The following is a 27,946-nucleotide window of genomic DNA, read 5'->3' on the forward strand; positions in this document are numbered from 1 at the left end:
CGAAAACAATCGCCTGTATGGAAAAAATTTTCCAACTAACATAGAAGCGCTTATTTTATAGCTGTCAAACTTTAGTTGCTTAAGCTGAATTGAGTAAGTGTGAAGCACAAAGATTTAGCGAATTAGTTTATCGTGCTAATTGCCTCTAATTGGGCCACTTAGAAATAATAAATGTCAAAAAAAAATAAAACACAACTTTGCAAGTTATATATAAAATAAATATATATATATATTTAAATAGTGTTTATATACAAATATGCTAATATATGAAATTGTTACACAAATAAATAAAGTTCGAACTGCTTAGCAGTGTAGAAATAAATAAAACTGATTGTACAGAGTTTTGATATAATGTATTTTCCACCTAATATCACATATGAAGGGTATATTTTGAAATATCTTCAAAGGCTTGCTATGAAACAAACACATTTAAATACGCCACGTCTACAGTTACATCACGTGCAGCCAACCCATCACAACCAATCTCTCAACTGTCAAACTAAGTGGCTAAGCAACAAACCAAACCACACAGCAGCCGGAAAGCGTAATTACGTGCCCAAAATAAGCACGAACTCAATAGAGTAGGGCTTTATCTGTGTACATTTCGTCCCACAAACGCAACTTTTCTGCCTCGGGCAGATCTATCACCTCCAATTCATCGGAGATATTCAAGCATTTGAATATGTGCGAGTCGCGTGATACTGGCAACCATGTCTCTTGTGGTGGCGTTTCATTTTTCGTCAATGCCGCCTTCACCTCCAGCGCCAGCTCGATGCCGTCGCTGACGCTATCATCAAAACTGCCGTCCGTACTGTGCTCTCGGCTATGGTGTTCGTACCCATCACCATTTGCCTTGTGTTGCACATTTTGAAGCGCATTGCTACTGCCATTTTGATTATTGGCCTGAACTGGTTGCACGTGGTGTGCCGGTTGCCGATGGTGATGGCGATAATGGTAGCTGTGGTCGTGCCCTTCATTCATCGGTATATTTGGATTGCCGCATTCGGCGAAACGCACTAGCATTGTGGTCAATCGGCGAATGGTGCGAAATTCGGCACTGCGTTGTTTCAGCTTCTTGGCACCCGCATTGTAGAATAAGTAAGAGAGATCGTCAGCATGACAGGTGCCGCGCACGTTGCGACCACAGGTGATGATGCGCATGAAATTGAAGTGTTTCGAATCGAAATCGAAACGATAGAGGTAAGTAGGCGAATTGGCGTGATGAAGCCGTGAAAGTAACGTACGATGGATGCCATGCCAGAAGTATTTGTAAGAGAAGATCTGAAATGAAAGGAAAGACCATTTCAGAATATACAGATAGAATAACATCTAAGCACCGGAAATAAGTTGCAGTTTGATAAATGCATGATTATGTGGTGGTTTATGCTTCGCTTTAGAATGGTCAACCTTATAGGAAAAGTATTTGCAGAAAAATCGTTGATTGATATTTTTTCACTAAGACTTTGGGTTCATCCTCAAAACAAAGTAAAGTTACAAATATAGTTAGATTTCTATTAAAATTGGGTATATGATCCGTTGGGCTTATAAATTATGTGCTCTGGATGGACCATGCATTTATAAGTATATTTCAAAAAAAAACCTGGAAATTTTAAATATATCCAGTTCAGGTACGATAGAAAAGGTCCACCATACCATTTAACCATAATTTATATACTCACATCGGCATACTGCAATACTGTTTCCCAACGAGGTTCATTGTCACCGCAATGTAGACGCAACAACTTCTCACCGTAACCCTTTCGCTGGTCCACATTCACATTCGCATCGTCCGGCACCAAATATGTGGCATCTTTACTCAATTTGTGCATTAGTTCCGGATATTTTCGCGCCTCGGTGAACATTAGCAAACCCTCTGAACTATTGCCACCAATTAGCAAGGGTATATCATTGCCCCAAGCGCTACGCATCATTTCCAAAGGCGGACGCGGTATAACACAATGTTTGCTCTCGTATGGCTCTACTGTCGGCCCAAAACTGAACATCATCCTCTGATGACGCTCATCACTGGTGAGCAGATCTTCGCACACCTTCACCATACTGCTCGCTTTGCAGTGCTGCAAGTGTTCGAAAACTTGCCGATCGTCATTTTCGCCGCGGTAGCCAGTGGCTTTCGCCAATCGATAAGCCCAATTGTATTGCGGTATATTGGCCCATGGTGCCAGTGCGGTACCAGACATTAAGACACACTTGTGAAATAAATCACGAGTTTGTTCGGTGAGCATCATGTAGTGTGTTGAGGCAGCACCAGCGCTTTCGCCAAATACAGTGATGTTCTCAGGATCACCTCCAAAGAATTGGCAATTGCGCTTAACCCATCGTAAAGCCATTACTTGGTCTTTGAGACCAGCATTGCCAGGCACATCCAACTCAGGGTCCTCCAGCACGAGGAAGCCTAATGGGAATAGTAAATAAACAACAAGAATAATTAGTCATGTCTCATGTCTTAACAGACTGCAGTAAAGGACCACTTCAACTATTCCCAGAATTGCTGGATATTTTAGGCCAAACTGAAATTACTGCGTTAAGCCTAAGCCTAACTCGGTTGACTACTTTGGCAGACTACACTTCATTAAACAGAGGCATAAACTTGGTAGCATTATAAGCTACTTACCCAATGGACCCAAACGGTATGTGATAGTAATGACTACAACATTCTCCATCATGAAGTAATCAGGACTGTACATATCACGCGAGGCTTCACCCATTTGAAAACCCCCACCATAGATCCAAACCAAAACCGGCATCGGCTTCTGAGGATGCAGCTGTAAAACAAATTTCATTAAGAAACATGCAATTAGAAATTCACATAAATATTAATGGCGAAATGAGTTTTAAGAAAATTGCTGTTTGAGCACTCACCGTTTTTGTGAACACATTCAAATAGAGACAATCCTCACGGCCTTGCACTTGCTTCAGTATAATATTGTATTGACATGGCTTAAGGTGCTCGCGCGTACAGCGACGTACATCCGTCCATGGTTCGGGCTCTTCGGGCGCTCTAAAGCGCAAACGTCCAATCGGTGGCTTGGCAAAGGGTATGCCCTCAAAGCTATAATAAGAACCACCGTAAACCGAATGCCATTTGACGCCCTTCACTTTGCCATAAATTGTGTCGGTCACAACCTTTTCATTTGTGCGCATGCGCCTCTGATTAGTTTTGAATTTCACATAGCTAAAAGTGTTAAGCAGAAAAATTAAGGTTAGAAAAAATAATAAAATTTATTATCGAAGCTTAAATTGTGTTGAGTTTATATATAACGCTTTAAATAATCTGAAAATATGTGCCAATGTCTCATCATAAATTTTACACGAACCCGGAGTGAACTTATGCTAGCCGCTGATAAGAAGCAAGCTGCTGGCTGGCTTATCGCTGCAAGAGTCGCACATACAATAAGGCACTTTGAGCCGTTGATCATGAAACAAATTTAAATGCCATAATTTTCCATAATTAGGGGGTCTTGTTCCGCTTAGGCTTCTTTAAGGAACAACAAAATAAACAAATATTGCTCCACATACATACATACTGTTGCTATATTTAAGATTGCGGTTTATTCTTGCAATACTATTTTATATTTATTTACGTCAATCAACAAATATGCAGAAGAGCTAAAGTACAGATGTACATATACAAGTATACTTATAAATAAATATATATTTGTATAATATAAATATATATGTAGTAAGTTTCTCAATAGAAAGTCCAAACCCACGGATCCGGCTTGAATAGACGCTGTGGTAAGTACTTTATCGCCGTTCGTATATATGTATATATTGCGCACTTCAGTGCAATTACAAATTCTTTCTTAGGACGTCACCATGTGGGCTTGTAGATTGTGCGAATTAAAATTAGATTTTCTAGTATACAGATAATACTTGTGTATATGACTATTTTAATGGAATAATTGCACTTGAGAGATGCTGCTGTCGTAAGACGCTTCAAATACTTATAAAGTGTAAATTGAACGTGAATATAACAAGAAGTACGAGTATTCATAAATGTGCTAGTGAGTTGATGCGACTTAGACTTTCTCGTTGTAATTTAATTTTATTAACATCTGTTTAAATTACATTGATTGGCATCCCGTAAGGTCATAGCGATAAGAGTTAGCTTGAAATATCTGGAATTCAATCAACAACTCATAATTAATGGAATTTTTTTAATCACTGTCATTACACAACAACAACACGGAGCTTCCATACATAACACCTTCCAAATGTGTTATTTTAGTGGACTACAAATGACAAAACAATAAATAGATATTTCATAAATTAAAAAACAGTTAATAAAATTGCTTTTAAAAATGAATTGTGTGCCTAAATGTAGGCAACATTTCGTGTTGTGAAGTGCAGTTTTCATGCGCTCCATGGACTTTTGCTCTGTGTTGTCTTTTAACCTTTAACCAGGGCCACTAAAAAGGCCGAAACATGCCGCAAATAGCTAGCGGGTTTTCTTATACCATTTTGAAATTATTAAGGTGCTGATATGTTTTCAAAGTTCCTGAATTACGGAAACGATTTATAGACAATTTTTTGAAATATAAAGCTTCGACTTACATTTTGGCAAGCTTTATAGTGTCATGCAAATTTGAAGAATCGGCTGTTTCAACTATTTTTATCGCTGCTGTGCAAATTATACTTCATATGTTACTTTGTCGGTATAAAAGGCGAGAATATTGAACATGTTTCGAAATCAGTGAAAGCCAGTTGTGGAGTAATCGACTTCGAACTCAATTTTATGTAACAAATTGAAAGAAAAGAAATCTTTATGTTGAAACAAAATGAAATACTGTTTCTATAAAAGTCCTACAGAAACGTTTAGAATGTTACTGGTTTCAGGAAATTGGAGCACATTTGTCATATTGTAAATTAAATTTTTTAGTTCTACCAAAAATTCCGTAGATGACTGATTCAAAAAGAGAGATTCAAAAATTCAAAAGATGGTCATGTGTATGAACATTTCAATAGTTATAAAAAAATTTCAGCATTTTTGATTATTTGCATTTATACTTGTATATGATTATTGATACCATATCTTCATTTATAGTTTATTATTTGTTTATTAGTCATAAAAAGCCTGAAAATTACTGAGTCACTACATAACGATTAAAAATTGCATTTCAACTTAACACTTTAAGTACTAATTTATAGAGCATAATTTTTCTAGCTCATATTTGTCATATAAAGCCTAGACAGCTGGCGGAAAGCAGAAACAAAAAAACAAAAACAAAACGTTTATCGAATTTGTTGACGACTCACTCACTTATCAATCTTTAAGCAAATGCTTCGAGTCGAAAGTACAATAAATTAAAGTAGTTTTTTGCAAATAATTATAATGCGTAATTTATTGCTATCACGTTCAACTTTATTGCTTTATTGCTTGCAAACAAGTAATTCTTTAGAATTACCAGAAAAATTGTAATGTTTTATTTATATGGTTTTTTTATAAATGCATGCATGTATATGGGTTTCAATCATGCAGTCAGCGCATTTGTTTCGAAATCTCGCTATTCTTAAGATTAGATCTAGACTTAAGTATTTGAAGTTTTATTTGATCGCTATTGTAAATTTGCTGTCCACAATCGTTGCCACTATATAATCTAATAGTTATTTTTAGCAATCGAACAGCAAATCTATCAACATAAAACACTTTGATTAGAAATAAGTGGTAGTACGGGTTTTAGTGTACTGCTAATATTTTTACAGATTTTATTTTTGTAGTTTTAAAAAAGAAATGCTTTGATAAGAGAAAGCTTGAATTAGAAGGTGTCAGATATTCACTCAGGGTTTTGTTTTTAGCCGCTGGTTAGCAGTTATCATATAAAAAAATAAAAATCACAGATATCGATAGCAAATATGCGCCGAATTCAAGTCGTACGATAGCCAAGCGCTGCTCTAAGCACTTGACTATATCAGCGGCTATCAGCTATATATTTGAAAAATCATCTAATTTAAGAGAGATGAGAAAATATGCGAAAGTCGAAAAGTAATCAGTTGATAACTATTTGCAGGAGTTATATAGTTTTGTTTTGGGTATACATTTTGTGGATTTAACGAAAAATTATCTTGAAGTGATACCAACTTTATAACTGAATGTCTCAAGTTCCGTGTTTGTTCAAATATTTATTGCGGACAGCTTTAAATCGGAAAATGATACCAGTTCTTACTTACAACTCAAGTCCAGGGCTTAGTCTTTCCTATAATGTTTGTGTTCCAAAACCTGAGGCATTTCTATAATATTAAATATGTAAAGTAGCCTTTAAAAGAGGCCTTAAGTTTACGGGCAGTTCTCACTGGCGTATTGATTGTTTTGAAATAAAAATATACCCTATTCAACTTGTGTTAGTTTATTGTTGTTGTTGAAGTGAGCGAGTGCTGTTACTGTCAATGCTGCATGGAAGGAGAACTGGAACGAGTATTCGAATGCCACATACCCCGCCGCAAGTACATGTATATGGATATATATAGGTGGTCTCCTATTTGGCGAATTCATCTCCAAATGCCGGCATAAACTACATAGTCACACAGCTCTATAAGCTTGTTTTGTATATGTAAAAGCTTGCTAACTAAATCTGTACGGTGTTGTTGTTGTATTCAGCCGACCACAACAGTGCAATTAATGCATTGTAAAATGATTGTCTGATGCAAATTCGTTGTCTGCCTGTCAACGCTTATCGAATTGGATTCTAGCGAAATAATTTGTATGTATGTGTGTATGTCTGTCTATGAGAGACTGTTCAAGTTGGGGGCTTGCTTGTTGATCAACTAGTTTTGCGACGTGCATATGTATGAAGGTGGATGTATATTTTTCTTCAACAAAATTTAAAAAGAATTTTTTTTTTCAAAGAAGGAAATTAATAATCTTAACACCAAGGTTGTGTCAGTTCACACTGCTTTTGAGCTCGAAATTGTTAACCTATGACTACAATGGGTTGTTCTGAATAAACTCCATTTATATATCATATAATATTTTAATTTATGTGTGCGCAAGCGCATGCAAATTTCCAATGCCGAAACAATATTTCAAATATTCTTACATTTTTTCCAGTTATGGCGTTCTCTTCAACTTTGTAGAGAGAATTAGGTGAGAAATATATTTGTATGCTTTTATAAGAATGGCTTTAAAAGTACAGTTAATTTTATGCAAGCATTCACAACTCTTGAGCGTTACTGGCAAAATTCGCAATAACAGTAAATATGTGTGCTATTGCTTTATTATACTATTCATCTTGTTATCTCTACTATGTATGTTAGTGATTCAAACAAATTTTTTATTTCGTTTTGTACTCGGAAAAATAGGTTCCTAGACACCTCTATGAAAGCCTCTCCAAATATGAGTTCTTAATTGTATCGGGAAGGTCTTCCTACATACAGATTTATATTTTTTCTTATTATCATATGGAAAAATTTATATCTCGCTACCAACTACTTGAAAAAATATCTTGTTCCTTAGATTTTGTAGTAAATTGAATGCTCTACAAAAAAGGTCTTTAATGATTTTTACGTAAACCCAACCGTTTAAAAGATATTAACTGTTAAAGTTTGATTATTTTTGGGAAAATTTTTTATTTCTTATTAATTTTGTAACTCAATGAAAAACAATTATTATGAATGATGAAACTCATAGTTTTGTAGGAAATTTATTGCTCTATAAAAATGGTCTGCAATGATTTTTCGATTAAGTTAAGCGTTTACGAGATATTCATCGTCAAACATCAATGCATATTAAGGTGGATCAAAAAAAAATTTTTTTTTTTTCGTTTGGTACTCTGAAAAATAGGTTCCTAGATACCGCTCAGAAAACCTCTTCAAAAACCTATGAGTGTCATCATTCATCACCCTAATGTAAGTATTAAGTCGAGTTGTTAATGGCAAATGAGATGAGATGAGAAAAGATTAAAGACACAGTAGTAAGTCCTTCAAAATTTATTGAGTTCTATACTGTATATGACTCCGCGACGAAGATACAATAACAATACTTAATATAATATATCAAGTTCAAAGTCAAACAGAGTTCTTTTATAAAATTAGAAAAAGTAATCTTTGTAAACTATAAATGTATTTAGAACAAAAAAATTTTCCTGTCACTGTCTTAGATAATATACATATCTATTTGTTAAAGTATAAAAGACGATTTGATAGCTAATACATAGAATTAGATTAGCATTTGTAAAGTTCCTGTATAAATATCCATTATTTTCTCTCTCTCTAATTGTTTATCCATTTTGTGGCTGATTGTGATTATTTCACACGAATTCAAAGCAATGAAGCGTCGTCATCTTTGAAAGTGCCTATGAAAATCTCAAGTCAATCAACGAAATGGTCACATGGCTTTTCATAATGCAAATCAGGGCTTATCAAACAATTACTATCAAAATAGCGCCACAACACAAGTATGAGCATTATTATGATTGATTAGTTGAATATTACCATAACTTAGCTATACCGCTTCCAAACAGCTGCATACAAATATGTGCATATAGCGGGAGCACTATTAGTCGCTACGAGGTCAAAGTTCAAATTGCTCGCAGCCGAAAGGCAGGACACACTAGTGATTACTTCTTGCCAATGCATGCACTAAAAACCATCGGAATACTAAAGCATACACACCTTTCTACAACTATGAAAGTATGTATGCTTGTTTATGACTGGGCATATAAATTAACAAATTAGAAGGTGCCCAGTTATCTCATTTACACGACTGTCTGCCGCAGCGCCAACACCTGTTTAATAATAAATGCGCTGAAATGTTCGTCGTGGCGCTGGAAGGCACCGAACTATATACGCATACATACCGTACATAACTACATGCATACGCATATTCGATCGTCTACACAAACTACTGCATACATGTATGTAATTATGTAAGTATGTTTTATATATTATGGCGGGGAAAATTTGTTAGACATGAAACTACGAAATACTAATTATATTGCCATATTTTCGCTTTGAAGGCATTGTGCGGAAGAATAATTGGGGCGTATGGCACGTGGCGGCTATGGAATGAGGTGCAAAATGCAAGCCAAATTTCTTTTGTGCGCTGGATTTGGGTGCTAATTGAAATATCTTTGCAATGTGGATATTAGAAATGGAAATAATCAACTGCAGAAGAAAATTTGTATTTTTTCGAAATTTTTAATAATGCAGAAATATTTAAAACAAAATTACTTCCACTTTAGGTGTGGTAAAAATCTGGAATAATAATTAAAAACTACATACCGGTTAAATTTCTTTCGTATAAGTTCTTATTAGGCATGCCGTTCACCAAAAATAAAAGTATTGAGGCTTGCTGTGCGTTCAATTTATTAGCCAGCGCGACCACGCCCACTTTTTAAATATTCTATGTCCACAAAGGCCCCTTGCTTCTGCGGTTTTCTGTGCCAAATAACAGTTTATATACTTTAATTTAGTGCTTAGTTATGGCACTCTATGTGTTTTCAGTTAATGGCGATTTGTGGGCGTGGCAGTGGTCCGATTACGCTTATCCACGAACTCGTAATTTTTTTTTACCTAGGAACATGCGTACCGTTTCATCAAGATATCACAATTCTGACTCAAGTTGCAGCTTAGATGGAGTGGCAGACAGTCAACCAACTCAACTCGTTATACTGATCTCTTATATATATTTAACAATATATATCTCTGGATTAGTTTAAGGTGATACATAGACTCGTTACATATTATACAATATTATACTCTGTAGCAACATGTTGCATGAGTATAAAAACACTTATAATTAAAGAAAAAGTTCAAAAGACTTTGTAATGGTACACAAAGTAGCTACAACTTGCTAAAAATTTGGTTTCAATATTACTTAGTCTGCCTTACTTTTGAAAATTTTCTTCCTTCCAGTTTACTTTTTGCTGACTATCAGCACACACACACTCCATATTGGAACATAAAAAGACACCAAGCATGCATAGAATGCGCTAAATTGACCTTAATAAATAAATGTCCAGTCAGCAAGAATGAAGTAAATTTGCATTGTAGGCAAAGTCGCTTTGTGTATAGTTGGAAGTGTAAAGCAATATAATTTATACATTCATATGAGCGCTGACATGTCTTAACATATCTTTTTATGCACGGCTAATGTCCATCAGTGATTTGTTTACTGTGTTGTTGCTGATAGCTGGAGGATAGTAAGCCATAAAACTACTTCAATAATTTATTCCGTGATGAAGAATTGCTATGGCGTGTGGCCATAGCTTGCTTTTATTCTAATTAGAAAGGAAAAGTAAAGCAAATTTACCTTAATGCAATGCGCATCTGATCGCCGAACGGTATATCGAAAGACATGCTGGCGCTGTTTTGTGTTTTAGTTGTTATTAATTAGAAATTCGAAATTCAAAAATCGAAGATGACAAAAACGTATTTTAATTTTTTTTTTTTTAATTTTTTATTTTATGCAACGCAGTCTTTACTGTAAACTTTAATCTTAATTTAATCTAAAAACATAACGCCCGAGCAATCTATTTCAAGCTCAATTGAATTTTCGTTAATTTTCTTCACTTCAATGAATTTCAATTTAGTGCGCATTAACGCCGCTTATTGCATGTGTGTATGTGTGTAACTATGTATGAAGTGCCTTAAAAAATCGACCACAGGATAACGGTGTGTATGCGCATGTGTGTCGCTGGCGTTTTAGCGCGCAATTTCGCCGCACTTGTTGCTGTCGTTCACTTTGCTCGCACTTATTGCAGCACCTGCGTTCACGGCAAATGTCCTGCAGGCCTGTTTGCTATTGACTTTCTCGCCGTGAATTTATTAAATTTTATTTCATTGATTTTTTTTATTGAAACCACTTTTTTAATTTATTATTCATGCGTTTGTATTGCTCGGTGCCGGCAACCGTGTTGTCTGTCCGTTTTGCACAAGGGTTGTTCGCCAACTGAGAATTGCGAAGCGCGAGCAAGGCGGCACAGGCCAACGAGTGGCTATGCACACATACAGGCACAGCCACTGACTAAATGAATGGGCATACAAATTTTGGTATGTGTATGTGCAAATGTATCTGTGAATAAGTGGCTGGTAAGCCACAACCAACCAGTCAGAACAATAATGAGGCGAGCGGATGTGCGACTATGTGATGAGAGCTTAATTTGGAACTGGTTATGGAGTAGTTCGACTTGTTGCTGGTTGGAGCAGAACTGGTTACAGAACATTAAATAAACTTGATATTTAAAAATTTGGAATTATATGAGGTAAATTAAGCCATAATTCAAATTTTACATTGATTTGCCGTTTATATTATATTTTGTCAATTCAAACAAAGTAACTTTTAAAAAGGTTTTCTTCAAGTATCAGCAGAATAAATTTTTTTTCAAAATTGCATTTTTTATGTACTTGAGATGTACAAATGGTTGCTACAAATAATGCAAACTATAGTAAGAAAAAAATATTTTCGAAAAAATTTTCGAAATATTAAAAAAAAAACATTCTGTAGATGATCATATGAACCAAAACCACTTCGTTTTGAATAATTTAGAACTAGTCCAATTTAGTGCTCACTAAACTAGTAACAATCTGGTTTAACAACAAATGCTTAGCATTAAACTGTAAAAGATGCCAATTAACTAACTAACATAACAACTAAAATGTTTAAGCTGCCACAACAGCCGCTCCTACTACATTTGCACACATTCTTATAAGAATACATGCATGAGACGTGTGTATAAAGTGTGAAATGAGAGCGTAGCAGCTATTGCTTCCGTGACGGAGCGCCGCTAATATGCCAACACCAATGCCGTGTGTGTCAATGTTGGGCGAGCGTGATTGATACACTATCGCTCATTCGCCTTATCTCGTTGGCATTGCCGCCGTTGTTCATTGTACCGCTCACATATTTAATTATATACGCGCATGCACATTAATATTGATATGCACTGAATTTGTAAATATGCATGCCATGGCTGCCGGCTCTCCTTTGCCGGCTGGTCTTCTTGTGCCCTTATTGCCTTTAATGCCCCATCAAAGCAGGGGGCGATCGATGGATACGTGGCAATAAACTTCAAACAAATTACACTCTAATTTGCAGCACAGGTGGCTATTTTCAGGTGGGTGGAGAATGACCACACAAAAATTCATATGTTAGTCTGTTTATAAATATTTAAATATATTTATGTACATGGGTCTCAACCTTGCTAAAATATTTTATATGTAGTTGACGCCCGATTGGCCGGAAAATCAATAATTTTTATTAGCACATTGAATAAAAAATCACTTTTTTCTGCGTCTACATAAATGAATGGTCATAAATGGAAATGCAAATCATTGTTAGTTATTTGACTGATTTTCTGTAAACTTCGTTGGTAAGCGTTTTGTTGATAAGAAGAGTTCGGCAGAATTTTTGCAACTTCTCCACACCATTGAGTGTTTTGTTAAACATTTTATAGTTTTGCTTTATGTTTTACGTAAGTGACGGTGAATATTTATTTTGTAAGATATTAACACATACTAACTGTCATAATTGATAAGCATTAGGCTTCTTAGTCACCCCACAAGTCCTCACCCTACACCAAAGTGGCAAGGTGCAGCACATTTGTTAGATTGTGCATGCTCATTATATCCGGAATAAGATATAATGTCACAAAACTCGTGAATAGTCAAAGACAAAAAGGAAAAGTCGATGATATAAAGTATATTTGCAGTTGATCGGTGTGACGAACGTAGTCGATTTAGCTTTGTCCGTTTATCGGTCTGTGTATACGCGGACTTTCAGTACAAGTCTTTTGCTGCCCACGAAATTGGTCATTTGTTGGAAACACTGATACGGAATCATTATAGCATATAGCTGCCATTAAAACTGACCGACCAAACTCACGTCCTTGATGTCCGCACGAGATATATTCACGAACTTTGGCATAGATTATTAATTAAAAATATCCTATATTATTCGAAGAAAGTTTTTAGATTGGATCACTGGTATATAGAGCTCACTCTAACCCGCCAATCATAATCAAAATGAAATAAAGGTGTTTCTATGTCTGTAAGAAATGCACCTGTGACAGATATTCTGGCTTGAGAGCAGCCGATGTTAAAGCTTTTTCTTGTTTTAATGTTTCATTTGTGATCTTATTGATTGTAATATAATATCAGAAAAAAATGTCTGGGATAAAAATTATTGAAATCGGATCAAATTGAGAGTATTTCGCATAATGCTGTACAAAATTTTAAACCTCAAGTCATTACCAAGCATCGCCACTTCAAAGGAGATGAAAATTTAAAGTGTACTAAAGAACTATTTTACTAAAAATCTCACTAAAGCCTTTCCTAGAAAAAATATGAACGCAGAAGATTTCCCTTCCGTATATTTTAACATATGTATATAAATATTTTCACATATCTTCTTAGACTATAATTATTTAATACCCACACCTTTTTTGCTTGATAGGCCCTTGATAGGCACTCATTACAAAATAAATATCAATAGACTGTACTTATTCTGTCACGCATATTGGTATTGCACTGAAGTTAATATTTTCTGTCATTCCGTGCAACAATTGCTAGTATTAGATGCCACTACGTATACTTAACATGAATTCTAACATTAGTACATTTCACTCGACGTCACCGCAGTATTCGGTATATTTGAAACGCTTACTTTAGATATATGCATATTTGTAATTAATATTTGCGGAATCAAATTATAGGTTTGTTTAAGTTTAAATAACTTATTCACTGCAAACCGCTTGCATGCAAATTGTAATTATCTGATGTGTGCTTAATTGAGTAAACTGGGAAAAAGTGAAAAACTACGTTACACACTAGAAAGTAATATATTCCAAGTTGTAAATTTTTGAAATTTTTAGAAATCTATAAATGGTAAAGTTTTGTTCTGTTTGAGTAAAATTTCAAAATTAATCAAATAAACTGATTTTCTCTGTCAAAGTCAAAAAAAAAAAATTCTTTACGATCGTGAAGATATATTTTTTACATAAAAGCAAGTAAAGGCTTTCGAACATAGATTAAACTATGAGTTTCAAATAAAAGTTTTATTAACAAATTTGCTTCTATCCATTACAAATATAACTAAAACTAAAAAAAAAATTATTATTTTTTTATTATTCGTCTTAACAGTAATTTTCAACAGAGTTATTTAATCAGCTATAAAGACTACAACTGTTTTCTTAATTAACAATCTATAAGAAAAGTAATAGTTTGATGAATTGTTCATATTTAGTTTAGCCTTGAACGAACATAGATTTTGTACCACAATTAGTGCCTCAAAATCAAGAGAAGTTTCAGTGAAAACAAGTATATATGTTAAAAATAACTTATAATATAAGGATACCAAATTCTTTTGTGGAATGGAATTGCAAGAGCTTCGTACCATACTTCCCGAAAGTAGAAGCCTGAGCCTGGGTTTTCTCTACATTCCTTCTGTGCATACTCCTAATCGTGAGCAGTTGAAAGTTAGGCTTGCATGAAGATGAAATCACTTCAAAACCAAACCTTCAAAAGCTTCTGTGGAGTTATAAAGCTTGTGATCCACCTGCCGTTTGTTCTCATGTATGTTGCCACTTTATAAGGGTTGCTTCACCGTTTAAAAAGAATGGAATAAACCATTTTTTTAATTATAAGCATGTGCTATGCAAATTTTAACTATCCTAAATATTACCTATCCTCATCAGCTGCAAAGCACGTAAAGCGATCGAAATGAAACTCTAAACTATGGATGTGCATTTACACAGAGTTTTTGAAAAATGCCATAAGTCAACTCACGTAAATTAATGATAATCGGTAACGTATACGCTATGTTGGGCCTCAAATAGACAAAATATTACATTTCAGAAACTGCCTTTGACCTTTTAATCGCATCTACAACCACCAATTGCCTTCTTGACTTATTAAAACATTAATTAATTAATTTACCTAATACAAAGAGAGAAAGTTAAAGAGTTAAACGTTTGCTTGTTTCGTTTTATTTTTCATTGCATGTATATTTATTAAATTTACATAAATTGTACAAAATTTTACAAATATTTAAAGCTTTATTACATGGATTTTCATTGCTAAAATTACACTTTTTATACATATTAATTAATACAAATATTATTTACATTTATACACAGAGGTCAATTCGATTAATTTTCGTTCAATTAAAATAAATGTATTTACAAACAACAATTTCATAAACAACAAAATATATAATTGTACTATACATATAATTTTTATAAAAATATATACGCTTAAATGTTTTATATAAATATTTCATTACATACAAGTGACTAAATTGCATTCAAACCGATGTCTGAGTTATTTTTTACCAAATATTTTCTGGCTAATACCTTTCGCTTCAACTCAGCAACTCGGTGTGCTTGTCGTAAGCACTAGCCCACACTTTCGCGTTCGTTAATTCTGGCCATTCTATGAACTTCAAATCATCGCTTATATTTAAGCAATTTATTTTAGGTTCACTTCTTTTCAATGGTTCCCAAGTCAACGTTGCCATACCAGGTATATCCTCGTCATTCGGGTTGCCACTGCGCGCAAATTGTGTCCAAAAGCTTATCATACGGTTAATAGTCTTATATTCACGACTCTCTTTTGGCAAGCGTTGTGAAAAAAGATTTGAAAAGATATACGAAAGCTCATCACCGTGTGCCACGCCTTTCACACCACGCCCCATACGCAATATACGATAAGGATGCGGCAACTCTTCGGAGTCGAAGTCGAATCGGTATAGGAAAAGTGGCGCACCGGCGGCATGCGATAAGCGTGAAAGTATGAGACGATAGAGCGGCAAGTGCAGGCACCAGTAGGCAATGATCTGAAATATTATGGATAAAAGGGAAATATTGTATTCATGCTTACTATGGGTGTGTGTTTAAAGAATAAACTTACATTTTTATATTCATCGATAGTAGGAGTCTTACCACTCACATGCACTGTTCTCAATTTTTGCTCGAATTTCTCACTCTCTTCATTGTCGGCTACTTCGAAGGGTACAAAGGGTTTGAGGGAATAACATTTTTGTCTTTGGGCAGCAGTGGCTAAGGCCTTGGCTCCTGAATTATATGTCATATGGAATAGAGAAAATATTATATTAGCGACATAAATAATTAAAAAGGTATTTAAGGTGAATTTTAAATATTTAGATGTGCCTAAAATTATCATCCAGCGGCAACACGATACTCTTCTATATACTACTACCGAGACTTCTCGAATAAAATCGTACAGAATAGTTTAACCGATGAATTATATCTCTTTTACCAAAAAATTAAAACTCACCCTGCATGAAGATCAGCCCTTCGTCTGACGTATGGCCGACCAGCAGCGGTATCGCATTGCCCCACGCAGTCTTCATCATTTCCCTTATTGGCTTCGGTATCACACATTCCGGCGTCGCGTATGGCTCCACGCAGTAGACAAAAGGCGTTGATATATTGCGCGCACGATCTTCTGACGACAGTGTCCGACCTTCAAGCGCCATCAAATCTTTTGCTTTACACTTTCTTAAAAACTCAAGCACACTTTTGTCATTATCAACACCCTTATAGCCAGCTAATTTCGCGAGATTGAAAGCGCGATACTTTTGACCTTCCGTCTCCCATAGAGGAAGGGCAGTGCCCGACATTAAAATCACGCGGTGAAAGAGTCCTTGTGTCTGTGCGGTGAGCATCATGCAGTGAGCGGAGTTAGCGCCAGCGCTTTCACCAAAAACCGTTATGCAGTCGGGATTGCCACCGAAGCTCGCGCAGTTATTTTTAACCCATTTTATAGCCAGAACTTGATCTTTAAGGGCAGCGTTGCCAGGTACATTGCATTCGGGCGTGCTGAGCGATAAAAAGCCTGGAGTAGAGAGAAAATAGAAAAGAGATATTCATATGTTTTATTTTGCCAAATCTACACACTCACCCAACACACCCAGTCGGTATTGTATTGTCACGAGCACAATATCTTTTTGCATAAAATAATCAGGTCCATACCATTCACGTGTAGCCTCACCGGTGCAGAGTCCACCGCCGTGTATCCAAATCATGACTGGCCGCGGCTTATCGGGCTGTGTCTATGTGTATATAATTTTTTTTTTTAAATGATAATTTAACTCTTTAAAATTTTCTTTAAAAGCACATACATTATTCGTATACACATTGAGGTAGAGACAGTCTTCGGATCCTTCCATTGTGCCGGTTATGACGTGTGCCTGCACAGCCATTTCTTTTGTACTTTTGCAATCTCTCACACCCTCCCATGGTATGGGTCGTTGTGGTGCTCTAAAGCGCAGCTCGCCCACAGGTGGTTGTGCATAGGGTATACCCTCGAAGCTGTAGTATGGCACGTCGTAAATAGTTAATCGCTTAACACCTTCTACTTTGCCATACTCAGTTTCGACGATCGACGTTTCGCCGGTTGTGTGTCGATTTTGCTGGTATTTGTGTTCGTAGACTCTAAAGATTGGGTGGAAAAAAGCGAAGTGCTAATTAAGTTTGATATGATTAGGATAGTTATACAATATATAAACATAAATATAATTATAGCAATGCAAAAATGTAGGATTATGAGTTTTGATATATGATTACTTTGCATTTTATTATACGAGTGTGCAGCGGTGTTCTGAATCGAAATTGGATCTATATCAAAAATATAAAGGATTAAAACTACACCATAGGTATATGTTGAGAAACTTCTTCAAATTGAACAAACATCTCTTCAATAAACTGTCTTCGCATTTACCGATCCAAAAAATGCCTCATACCACATAATGGAAAGAACTAAAAGTATTAAGCCGACCAGGTATGATTAATGGTCATTAAGTTTTTCCATGAAATGATAAATCTTAAATAAATTCGAACGTTTCTAGAAAATATTTTAATTTATTTGTTGAGAGAGGCATCTAAACCAAGTTCTACGAAGTTTTAGTTAACATCAGGATAGCTGCCTTTTTTATCACGTTTTAGTCACGTTTATGCTAATAAGACGGGCAGTGGAGCAGAAATCCGCTTTATATGCGACGTGTTTATGGCTTTATATCTCTCTAAGTGATTTGATTATATTCACTTAGATTAATTTTTTTATAAGTGTTACTGATAATTACTTTAAAGGTGTTTGGTTAATAGCTTGTCTACTCCCACACAATTGTTGTGTTTATAGTGAAATAACACTTGTTAAATCTTTATATACATAAATCTTCTGACCGTGTGTTTGCATTTGAACTGCCATCTTATAATCGTTGGCGAAATACATTTTTCTATTAATATGTAAAAAGCAGCCTCCGGAGTCGCCTCTTGGTTGGCACCTCATTGCTCGCAAATAACATTAAAACTGTAGTATGTTTTTCTTAGTAGAAAGTATAAACACCGAAAAGAGCGTCTTCATAAACAATGTTGGATCGCTCATGCTCATAAGTGCTGATTTTGAATAATTTTGATCTTTGTAACAGTTATTCGCATACACAGGGTCTACCAACAAGAAAATGAGTTTTGTTAGGTTTTCTTATGTAGATCATTCTATGATATTTATGAGTTCAACAAAATGTTAGCCAACGGGCTATCATGGCTCCGTTTGCATATCTTCACCCGTCTTTCAAAGACCCGGTGCAGCATTTCGGCTAAAGTGCACTGAATGTTGTCCTCGAGCTTCTGGAGCGTTGCTGGTTGACTGGCGCAAACCTTTAACTTACCTTCAGCGAAAATAATCAAAAGTCTTTGAATCGTATGATCGTGGCGACCATTTGAGTGACACAATGTGACCATGTTTAGGCGTGACGTCTTGTAGAATAGAGAGATTGGCGCGTCGATTCCATCAAATTGTGGGAAAAAAGCCAAGCAAAATCGTGTTATAACGCTGCTATTGATGGAGACAGCATATTCTGCCACATTTTGAAAGAAAGAAGGTCCGATGTTGCCGCTAACCACAATCCCCACCCAGCGGTCAAAGGAGATGAAGTTGCCTCTTCTTAACCACACGATGATTTGACTTATCCCAGTAGTGACAGTTCTGTTTGTTCGCGAAGTCATTAAGCCAGAAATATGCTCCATTTATATCCCGTATCCCAGAAGAGTGTATTATCATGATATTCTGTGAGAAATGTATCACAGTCTACGAGAGAAATAATGTAGCAACCACTCAAATATAATGAAAATATAGTTGCTACGCCAGTTAAGGCAAGCTACCGAATTGATAAAGTTTCTTTAGTGCAAGTCGAAGCAGAAGATTAAAGAGTCTTATTTGCCCTTGAAATATGACGGGTAGAAGCTTGAGTATTCATTTGATGTTTCTAAAAAGTGCATACTTGGAAAGCAATGACTTGGTATTCATTATGGACGCACCCAGTGACGCAGTATTCGGAGGCCTGGACAAGTTTTTGCAGATGTTTTTCCCCCAAAATTTTTTCCGATCCACATTAATGTTTCTGCTGGATGATGATAAAAGATCATTATCATGTTATCATATCCATATGTATGTACTGGAGTAAATACCATATGACACGAACAAAAAATATAAGTATGGTATTAGAAATATCTAGAAAGCCCAGCGACTTACAATCGAATTTCAATTTTTTCCTGTATCAATTTTAGTCACCAAATCAAATAAATGTATTTCTCTAAAATCCGTAAATTGTCGCCAGGTATCAAAACCATTGTGTAGCGTTATTTTTTAAACAAACCGTTAACTTTCTTAGCGAGCTGAGTAAAGGTAAAGCAATGAATGAAATTAACTGTGAGCAGGTAGCGCTCTTAAAATAAACATTGATGTGCCTCGGTATGTATAATTTAGTATTTATGTATGCATTTGATGCTTTGCTACCTGAATTTGTTACTTCAATATTTATGGGCAAGCGAAAATGAAATTTCATTGATATGCCAAACATGGCGATATCAAAAGGCTGTCAGTTCCATGGAAAAAAGTTTAGAAATACCTAAATACGTATCGCATGTAAATACTAGATAAAATATTTGCTTTTGAGACACTACTCACATTACTCATCGTAAAATACCACAAAATGATTGATGTCATTGCATGATACATAATTATATGAGCACTTTTCACAATTTTTAATAAAGACTAAAATACTAGAAATCGATTAATTTTCACAATATGCGCAAAATTGTAAATAAACTTTTGTTTACTATGCTTCGCTAATATACGAGTACATATGTATGTATGTATGTAAATGTGTAAATAGGTATAAGTATGTGTGTGCTTTAGCAAAACCAGTCATTTATTAGTCATCTCAGCTGATTCGGCCAACTAGCTGGCCGTTTCTTAGGAATGCACAACATAAATACAAATACAACAAAAACTTGTGTAAGTGTGTATACATATGAACATATGTACAAAAATGTAAGACTGGTTTTCGGTAAACAAAATGTCAAGCCACGCGGTCGAGTTGCGAAATTGCTAAATGTCAAACAATTAATATCTATTATTCAATGAGATGTGAACATTTTTGGTAAAAGAGCATAACTCGATTTAAGTTTTCTTACATTTAGCACTTTGAAATATAAATAATATTAATTTTTAATGAAAAATAATGATTTTTTAATGTTTTTAATAAAATAAAGCACAAGTTATTGCAGAATTCTGTTCATTATTTCAGAAATAAACAAAAAAAAATTAAAAAAAAATATTGAAAATGAAATTCGATGTAGATTACTGATTTTTTTTATAATACTCGTGTTTTTATATCATATTTATAAAATTAGTACTCTTAAATTTTTAAATTTCAACAGTCACTGCACTCACTTCAATCGCCATCGACATTTCTCTATAAATCCAACATTGGAAAACATATTAGCAGAGCACAAGTTGCTTCTCCTCCAGCCTTTCAAATTTACAATCCAGAAAATGCGTTGAAGTGCTTCAAATTACTAGTTAAGTTTGTAGATTAGTTACAAACTGCCACAAAACATACGTAAGTGATCCACTCAGCACTCTATACATATGTATATAAATACATATATATTTGATTCGGTAGATCACTACTAAAATATCACACACGAAATTATCGTAAACGAATTATTTGATTTTTCGATTTAAGTATATCTGCTCCAGCAGCGAAACTCCGAAGCACCGACAACCGGATGGAACAACGCGAACAATCGTACTGAAAAAAGTTTAGAGCGTAGAAATCAAAAGCGTAAACAATTGCAGCTTCATGTGCTGAACACACAGCGGCCGCGCGTAATATCTATTATGTATAAATATGTATGCGTTTAGATAAAGAAATAGCGCACAGGAAAAGGCAGACAAAAATATAAAAATATACGAGTATTACTCATATCAGTAAAGTGGATGATACCAAGTACCTAAAGAAAAAGAAAACAATAACAAACAGTCTTTTAAGTTTAAAAAAGTCGAAAAATCAACGACACTTGGCGCGCACTTCAAGCAAACGACGATCATTGAGCGAAGTTGGTGAGCGGTGAGCGAGAGCGCCATTAAAAAATGCTAGCCGATATTGCGCTCTCAGTTGTCACTTTCGGCTGCTGTGTTGTTGTAAATGCTTTGTTTTCGAATTTTCATTCAACATGCACGTCCGGCATAAACAAGCTACTTAGTTGCTGGTGATACACGCCTGCCGACAATATCAATTGATACGGATGCGAAGGAAAAAGCAGCACAACAAACAGATGTTTTGACGTTTTGCACAAATACAATGAATGTGTCGATATGTATCAAACAAATATTTGCACATCACCCAGTAAACAGTGAGATGGGACTTTTGGGAAAATGTGAACAAAGTAGGATATATTCTTCAGAATTTCTCGTAAATATTAAAAGCAACTGCGTTTTCTACAAGAACTTGGGGAATAATGCATTTTTGGTAGTTTTCAAGAGTCTGTATAATGAAAGCAACCTCTTTTCGATTTTTTCCATAAAATTTTGAGTCAGACACGCCGAAGATTATGCGCCATAAACTACGCAGTGGTGACTGGATACTTACCGCAATCAGCTTTGATGATCTAAACTATTTAAATACCAAAATTTTGAGCCATATCTAATGTGTGCGAGTCTCCAAAACTTGGTTTTGACTTATATCAGAACTTACTATAGTTACGAAATTTGTTTACTTGGTTACAAAGGCGCCAGTAACATGTATATTTATAGTATGTAACCTGTATTCATATTTATCTTAAGGTGGTAATGATCAAAGCGCATTCTTTTGTGAACTTAGGTGAGTTGTTAAAAATTAGGTCTACAGAACCAAGCTCCAGCTCATTTATAGTAAAACCGGAATATATATCTATATAATCTTATCAACAATTATCATCGATTAGCGATATTATTGTTCCGAAGTATTCAGTATACTTGTTAAATATTACACCATCGATGAGATGACTTCTCCACCAACTGCGAACGGTTTCGAAATTCATACAGCATATCCGAAACGAAAGTAATCTAAAGTAAAGTTTTGTTTCTGTAATAAGGCACCACCCTAAATTTAAGCTTAATTTCTCGAAACAGACATACAGTTGCGATCGAAAAAATAGCAACAGATTATTATACTGGAATGTTAGAACATATCTTACATTTTTTCTGATCTGACAGCAATCACTAGCAGTATGAACAGTTCATTACAAACTTAAGCGGTTCTTTTAGTTTGATTACATTTTATATTATGTGCCTACTTTTGCGCAGGTAAAAGGAAGCCATAAACTGAAATCATGAAATTTCTAAGTTGTTCCAAAAAAAAATATTACCGGCGAGGTGCTCTTATTTTGACCGCAGCTGTTCGTTACGGCGTACGTAATTAATGTAGGCATTGGCATTGGCATTGACTGAAATGAAATATGTCGATAAAAAGACAACATTTGATATTCAATATAAGGAATAATTGAAGCAACAAAGCAATTAACCGTTTTTTGCTTAATTATATGTTCCTATACAATATACACAAGTGCATTTTTCGTGTCGGCCGAACACATATGAATTTCATTTCAAATTATCATCGTACAATTTGCGTTAGCAAAACTTTTGTTTGTGAATGAAACTTTCTCTCAATGCGAATTTTTAATTATATAATAAAAGAGTTGGTGAATCAGCCTCTTATAAATTCCGTCATCTAAAATAATTTTAAAGCGCTCGTGTGCGTACGCGCGTGTAAATATAATCTTTCATTATATAAGGAAGCAGATGACATCCTCTTAGTCATGCGAAAAATATTCTAATACCGAGTGAGTCTCACATATTTAATATGGTAAGAGATGAGATGTAGATGAAAAATTTGTCAACAATTAGTTTAAATTAGTTGCTACAATTAATTTTGCAATGCACAAATCCAACCCTGAACTAATCAACTTTTAAGGTTATATCATTCATAGAATTATAAAATAAATTATAGGAAAGCTCTCTAAATTAAGGTTTAAATTTATGTTACAATACATGAACTTTGAAACATTCTCGAAACGTCTGAGAACATTATGTAGTGATTCAAGAGTAACCTGGAAAACTTCTGTAAAATAAACTTCACATTTTAATAAAAAAATTATTATTTTGAGGTATACGAGAAAGTTATTTTACTTTTCTTAGTTTGTAAGTTGTGCGCACGTTTCGTTATCTGTTTCGTATGAAGGAGAAAACGTGGCAACAGGTAAAGTTTCACTGCAAAAAGAAGTGATTTTTCTTTGAACCATTTCCTTGAAAAGCCAATTACTTTAGTTCAATATACTATATCCAAAATAAAAATTAATTCTATAAAAGGATCAATTCGCATGACCTAAGATTTTCTATTACTTTCCCGACAACAGAACATAAAGTTTGCAGATAAAACCTAACAACAATAGAAACATGAGACTATCATATCCAGTGAACTCTTTATATCATTTGTTGAGTGAGAAGGTATAAACACAATGGAAAGAATATGTTACAATGATTTGCTTTATTTTTTTTTTTAGTTTTGGCAAAATCTTTTTCTAGTTACATTTTTCATTACAGTAAAAAATCACTTATTAACTACTGAAATTTGTCAGTATTCACAGTCGTTCATTCTTTCTCTAAGTAAGTACTGTAGTATCTTTTCCAGACTCAGTCTCAGTATCGGAGGCAGACCCATAAAGCAAAGGTTTGTCATACAAAGAATCCCAAGCTTTCATTTTCGGCGCTTCGGGTATTTGCATTACTTGCAGCGTCTGACTAATATTCAGACCGAAGTCAGGATTTGTTTTTTCAATTGGTAGCCATACATTTGGCGCAATCTCGGGACAATTCGGATTTCCCAATTTAGCGAAAGTAGTCCATATGCCGATCATGCGTTGTATGGTAGCATATTCAGGCGTATTCTTCTCCAGTTTTTTGGATTCCTTCAAATAGAATAGATACGAGAGATCATCGCCATGTGCAGCGCCCTTCACACATTCATCGCCACAGAAACGTAAACGATGATGATTGAATGTAGGTGAATCGAAGTCGAATCGGTAGAGGTAAGTATTGGCTGTGGCATACTTCGTACGCGCAAGCGCGATGCGATGCACACCGTGCCAGAACATTTTATGCGAACAAAGCTGTGCATGAAAGCGAAATGTGAAAGTTTAATTTTATATTATATGACTTTTCGGCATTACTCACATGTAAAAAATCAAAGGTGGGATCTAGTTTATTCTGTTTAGAAATTACTTCGTCTTTCTCCTTACCAAAGTAGAGATTTAGTATGCGTGTGCTCAATTCTTGAATGCGATTGCTCTCGTAAATATCTTTTAACTCAGCTAATAACAATAATTCCGGCGCTTTTTTCACGAGATCTACAATTTTTGGGAACTTTTTCACATGCTGATACATTATTAAACCCTCAAATGATGTGCCGCCCATGAGGAACGGTATGCCATTTCCCCAAGCCGACTTCAGCAGATTAATTGGCTCGGTTGGCAATACGCAATGTTCCGACTCATAGGGTTCAACTGTCGGTGTAAACGTTAGCCAGTGGAAAGATCGATTTTCCTCCTCACTAAGCAGCGAATGATCGACCAATTTGCTCGCATCCAAATTTTGCAAAAACTCCAATACTGGCTTGTCTTTGGCCTCGCCTTTATAACCATGATACGCAGCTAGTCGATAGCCCATATTTTCTGGCATGTTAGCCCAGTAGCTCAGTGCTGAACCGGACATTATGACCGCTTGTTGAAATAGGCCACGTGCCTGATCACTCAAGGACAAAATGTGTGCACATGTAGCGCCGGCGCTCTCACCGAAAACGGTAATATTATTACAATTGCCATTGAAATAGTAAATGTTTTTCTTGATCCACTTGAGCGCGAGCAGTTGATCCTTGATGGCAGCGTTGCCAGGAACATCAAGACTGCGGTCATTCAAGCTAAGGAAACCTAGAAGTAAAAGGAAAGATATTTGAAAATAATTTCCATACGATCAAATAAAAAAGACTTTTCATCAATATTACACATGGCTTCATCACAGAAATCTTGCACAAAGAAACTATTTTCACATACGGTGAATAATAATCTTTGCAAAAGCCACATACTTAAATCGTCGCACGTGACCGTTACTATCATTGTTATTTATGACAGTGTTGTTGTAACTGAAAGTGTACAGACATCACCAACCCCAGCAAAAAAGCAGGGGCAATCTATTACTCTTTGATCTCTCCGAAACTTTTTAGTTGTCACTTGGTTGCAAAGTCCGGGAGACTAAGGCGAAACTAAACTTTTAGCCCTTATTGCATCTAAAGTTTTTGCTCAGAGCTTGTGAACCTTGCAATAACTGATTTGTCAAGCTGAAAATATATGTGTATGTATTCGATAAATAAAACTTACCCAGCGAACAAAGACGATAATTTAAAGAAACAAATACAATATCTTCACGCATCAGATAATCGGGTCCGTGATGCTCGCGCGCAGCACGACCAGTCTGAAAGCCGCCACCATATAACCAAACCATGACCGGCATCTGCTTGGTAGCATCTATCTGCAGTTTGAAAAGAATGTACATTGTCAATTTCCTTCCAAAGCGCAACTATTGTCAATACTCACATGCTTGGTGAAGACATTCAGATAAAGACAATCTTCGCTGCCTTCTATTTCGCCGGTTTTTTGGTTCTTTTGTACCGGTTTGGGCGGACTTTGCGTGCCATCTAATATGTCGGTCCAATTTCCAAATGCCTGCGGTGCACGAAAACGTAATTCGCCAACTGGCGGCTTAGCATATGGTATGCCCTCAAAGCTATAGTAGGTCTCACCGTAGACTGCCTGGCGCTTGGCGCCGCGTATGCGTCCTTGCGGTAACTGCAGTTCCACTGTTTCTAAAATGCCAGAGCTGTGCGGTGCAAAAAGCGAAACAAAAAATTATTATTTTAATTTTTGCAATCTAATTATGTACCTAACTTTGTTGAAACTTACTCAGTTGCCATTTTCCGAATGTATGTTCGAAGAATTGTAACCGGAATTCTTTGGGTGCTCCGCTGAAATCGAGATAACATATTTCTTATTAGCAAAATTTCAATTTTTTTTGGAATTTATTCGGTTTCATTTGTGTAAATAATTTCGAATTTTTGAATATTCAAAAATATAACAAATCTAAGTGTGCAATTACATGTCAAGTGTACGCCGAGCGAGAATATAGTGTCGTTATAGCAACTGCAGTGTATCTTAAATACTTGACGTTCAAGCGTTCGCATCGTACAAGAGAATACGAGTATCTAATCAATATGTAGTTCTTCTTTTTGCATTATCAACCAGCTGATTGGGGGCAGTTCGAAATGTAAATAAATATGTTTGCACGCACTGTTATTCGTATGATATACTACATGTTAACAAAGACTATGCTAATCTGTCTTGCACTGTTATCATTTATACAGAGTGTCACACACAACTGCTTCTGCAGTGAATTGTTTTATTTTTGCTGAGAACAATTATGATGAGTCAAATTCATATTTACCTTTGCTCTTTTTCATTGGGAATTTTTACAGTTATCAGAATGCCTTGATTTTTTTTTTTACAATATGTAAGTATAACACATCTCATAAACTAGATCTTAATGGATTAGAGCAATAACATATTTGATAGCCTTATTAAACTAAAAAACTAGCACTTAAAACATATACCACACACTGAATTTTAAAAATACACCAAAAATGGCTTGGCAAATCACTTGTGGCATGCGCTTACCTCAGTTAAACATCCGAAAAAAATGTTTTCAATATATAATGTATTATGTATTTATTACTGTTTACATTTTAAGAATATGATAATACTAAAATTGTTAAGTGACTGCAAATGACTAAGTTCGAATGTTATTGACAACGCACTAGTTGCAAAGTTTACAACAAACAATTTCTATATACATATGCATGCATATACATATACTCAAAAGCTTGCAAAAGCTCTTGTTGAGTGTTCACTAGTAAAATGTGCTCACAAAAGCTCCCCATTCAATTTGTGAAAATCACAAATAAATCAATAACTAACTTAAAAGATGACAAACAGCATATTCTTGTTTTCTTTAATACAATATATCATCTCTATATGTTACAGTGGTGGCAGGTAAATGAGGATAGCAAAAAATATACGTTGTTTTCGCTTTTGTTGGATTTCTTTGATTTTAAAATTAGTTAAAATACTAAACTTATGACCAAGAACAACTATTCCATTGTCCATCCTAAATGAATTAAATCTCTCTTCTTTCTTACCTCTTCCTTGGAGATAATCGATATAATTTTTGCTTTAATTACTTTAATTTCGCTAAAAAGAAGTGCCTTGTTTCTAAGGTCTGCTTGTCTTATGTTTTCTTCCATTTCCTTCACCAAACTGGTTAGCTCATTCGGACGTATAATATGTAACTTTGTATTTACTTCGTTAACGATCTCTAATTCGTCGAGTTTGATCATGATGTTTCCTACTTCTTCAACTATTGGTGATACTTGTAGGAATTCTATAGCCAATTTCATGGTGATTATCAAAAATGTTATTATCGACATGGTCTGAAAATGTTTTGATTTATGGATTAAAGGGTTATATACCTCCTTAGTCGAAGAAAA

General features: G+C 35.2%; 2 protein-coding genes across 2 annotated transcripts; both read right to left on the reverse strand.

Moving 5' to 3' along the window:
• Positions 1 to 207: 207 nt before the first annotated feature.
• LOC105230315 (uncharacterized) lies at positions 208 to 26,389 on the reverse strand. The gene is made up of 15 exons (XM_049447065.1): positions 26,310 to 26,389; positions 25,944 to 26,226; positions 25,728 to 25,878; positions 24,529 to 25,280; positions 23,962 to 24,464; positions 17,096 to 17,408; positions 16,876 to 17,026; positions 16,249 to 16,809; positions 15,862 to 16,025; positions 15,472 to 15,787; positions 10,268 to 10,343; positions 2,881 to 3,193; positions 2,633 to 2,783; positions 1,680 to 2,413; positions 208 to 1,281 (listed from the first exon to the last, which is right to left on the reverse strand). The coding sequence occupies exons 1-15, from the start codon at positions 26,387 to 26,389 to the stop codon at positions 574 to 576; spliced, it is 5,256 nt and encodes a 1,751-aa protein (XP_049303022.1). The 3' UTR covers positions 208 to 573.
• LOC105230338 (esterase B1) lies at positions 14,924 to 21,101 on the reverse strand. Its single transcript, XM_019991741.3, has 6 exons — positions 20,707 to 21,101; positions 17,096 to 17,408; positions 16,876 to 17,026; positions 16,249 to 16,809; positions 15,862 to 16,025; positions 14,924 to 15,787 (listed from the first exon to the last, which is right to left on the reverse strand). Exons 1-6 carry the CDS (start codon positions 20,751 to 20,753, stop codon positions 15,314 to 15,316), a joined length of 1,710 nt encoding a protein of 569 aa, XP_019847300.2. The 5' UTR covers positions 20,754 to 21,101; the 3' UTR covers positions 14,924 to 15,313.
• Positions 26,390 to 27,946: the final 1,557 nt, after the last annotated feature.

The sequence above is a fragment of the Bactrocera dorsalis genome, chromosome 2 (genome assembly GCF_023373825.1).
Source record: "Bactrocera dorsalis isolate Fly_Bdor chromosome 2, ASM2337382v1, whole genome shotgun sequence".
Taxonomy (NCBI): domain Eukaryota; kingdom Metazoa; phylum Arthropoda; class Insecta; order Diptera; family Tephritidae; genus Bactrocera; species Bactrocera dorsalis.

Bases quoted from the DNA above. Each gene is read 5' to 3' on its own strand.
- LOC105230338 (XM_019991741.3), bottom strand. From the start codon at position 20,753: ATGTTTTCCAATGTTGGATTTATAGAGAAATGTCGATGGCGATTGAA. The intron at 17,409-20,706 runs GTGAGTGCAGTG...CCCAATCTTTAG, and splicing joins AAATGTCGATGGCGATTGAA to AGTCTACGAACACAAATACC. The intron at 15,788-15,861 runs GTAAGTTTATTC...ATAATATTTCAG, and splicing joins CTATCGATGAATATAAAAAT to ATCATTGCCTACTGGTGCCT.
- LOC105230315 (XM_049447065.1), bottom strand. From the start codon at position 26,389: ATGTTATCTCGATTTCAGCGGAGCACCCAAAGAATTCCGGTTACAATT. The intron at 26,227-26,309 runs GTAAGTTTCAAC...TGCACCGCACAG, and splicing joins ATTCGGAAAATGGCAACTGA to CTCTGGCATTTTAGAAACAG. The intron at 17,409-23,961 runs TTAGAGAAAGAA...CCCAATCTTTAG, and splicing joins AAAGATACTACAGTACTTAC to AGTCTACGAACACAAATACC.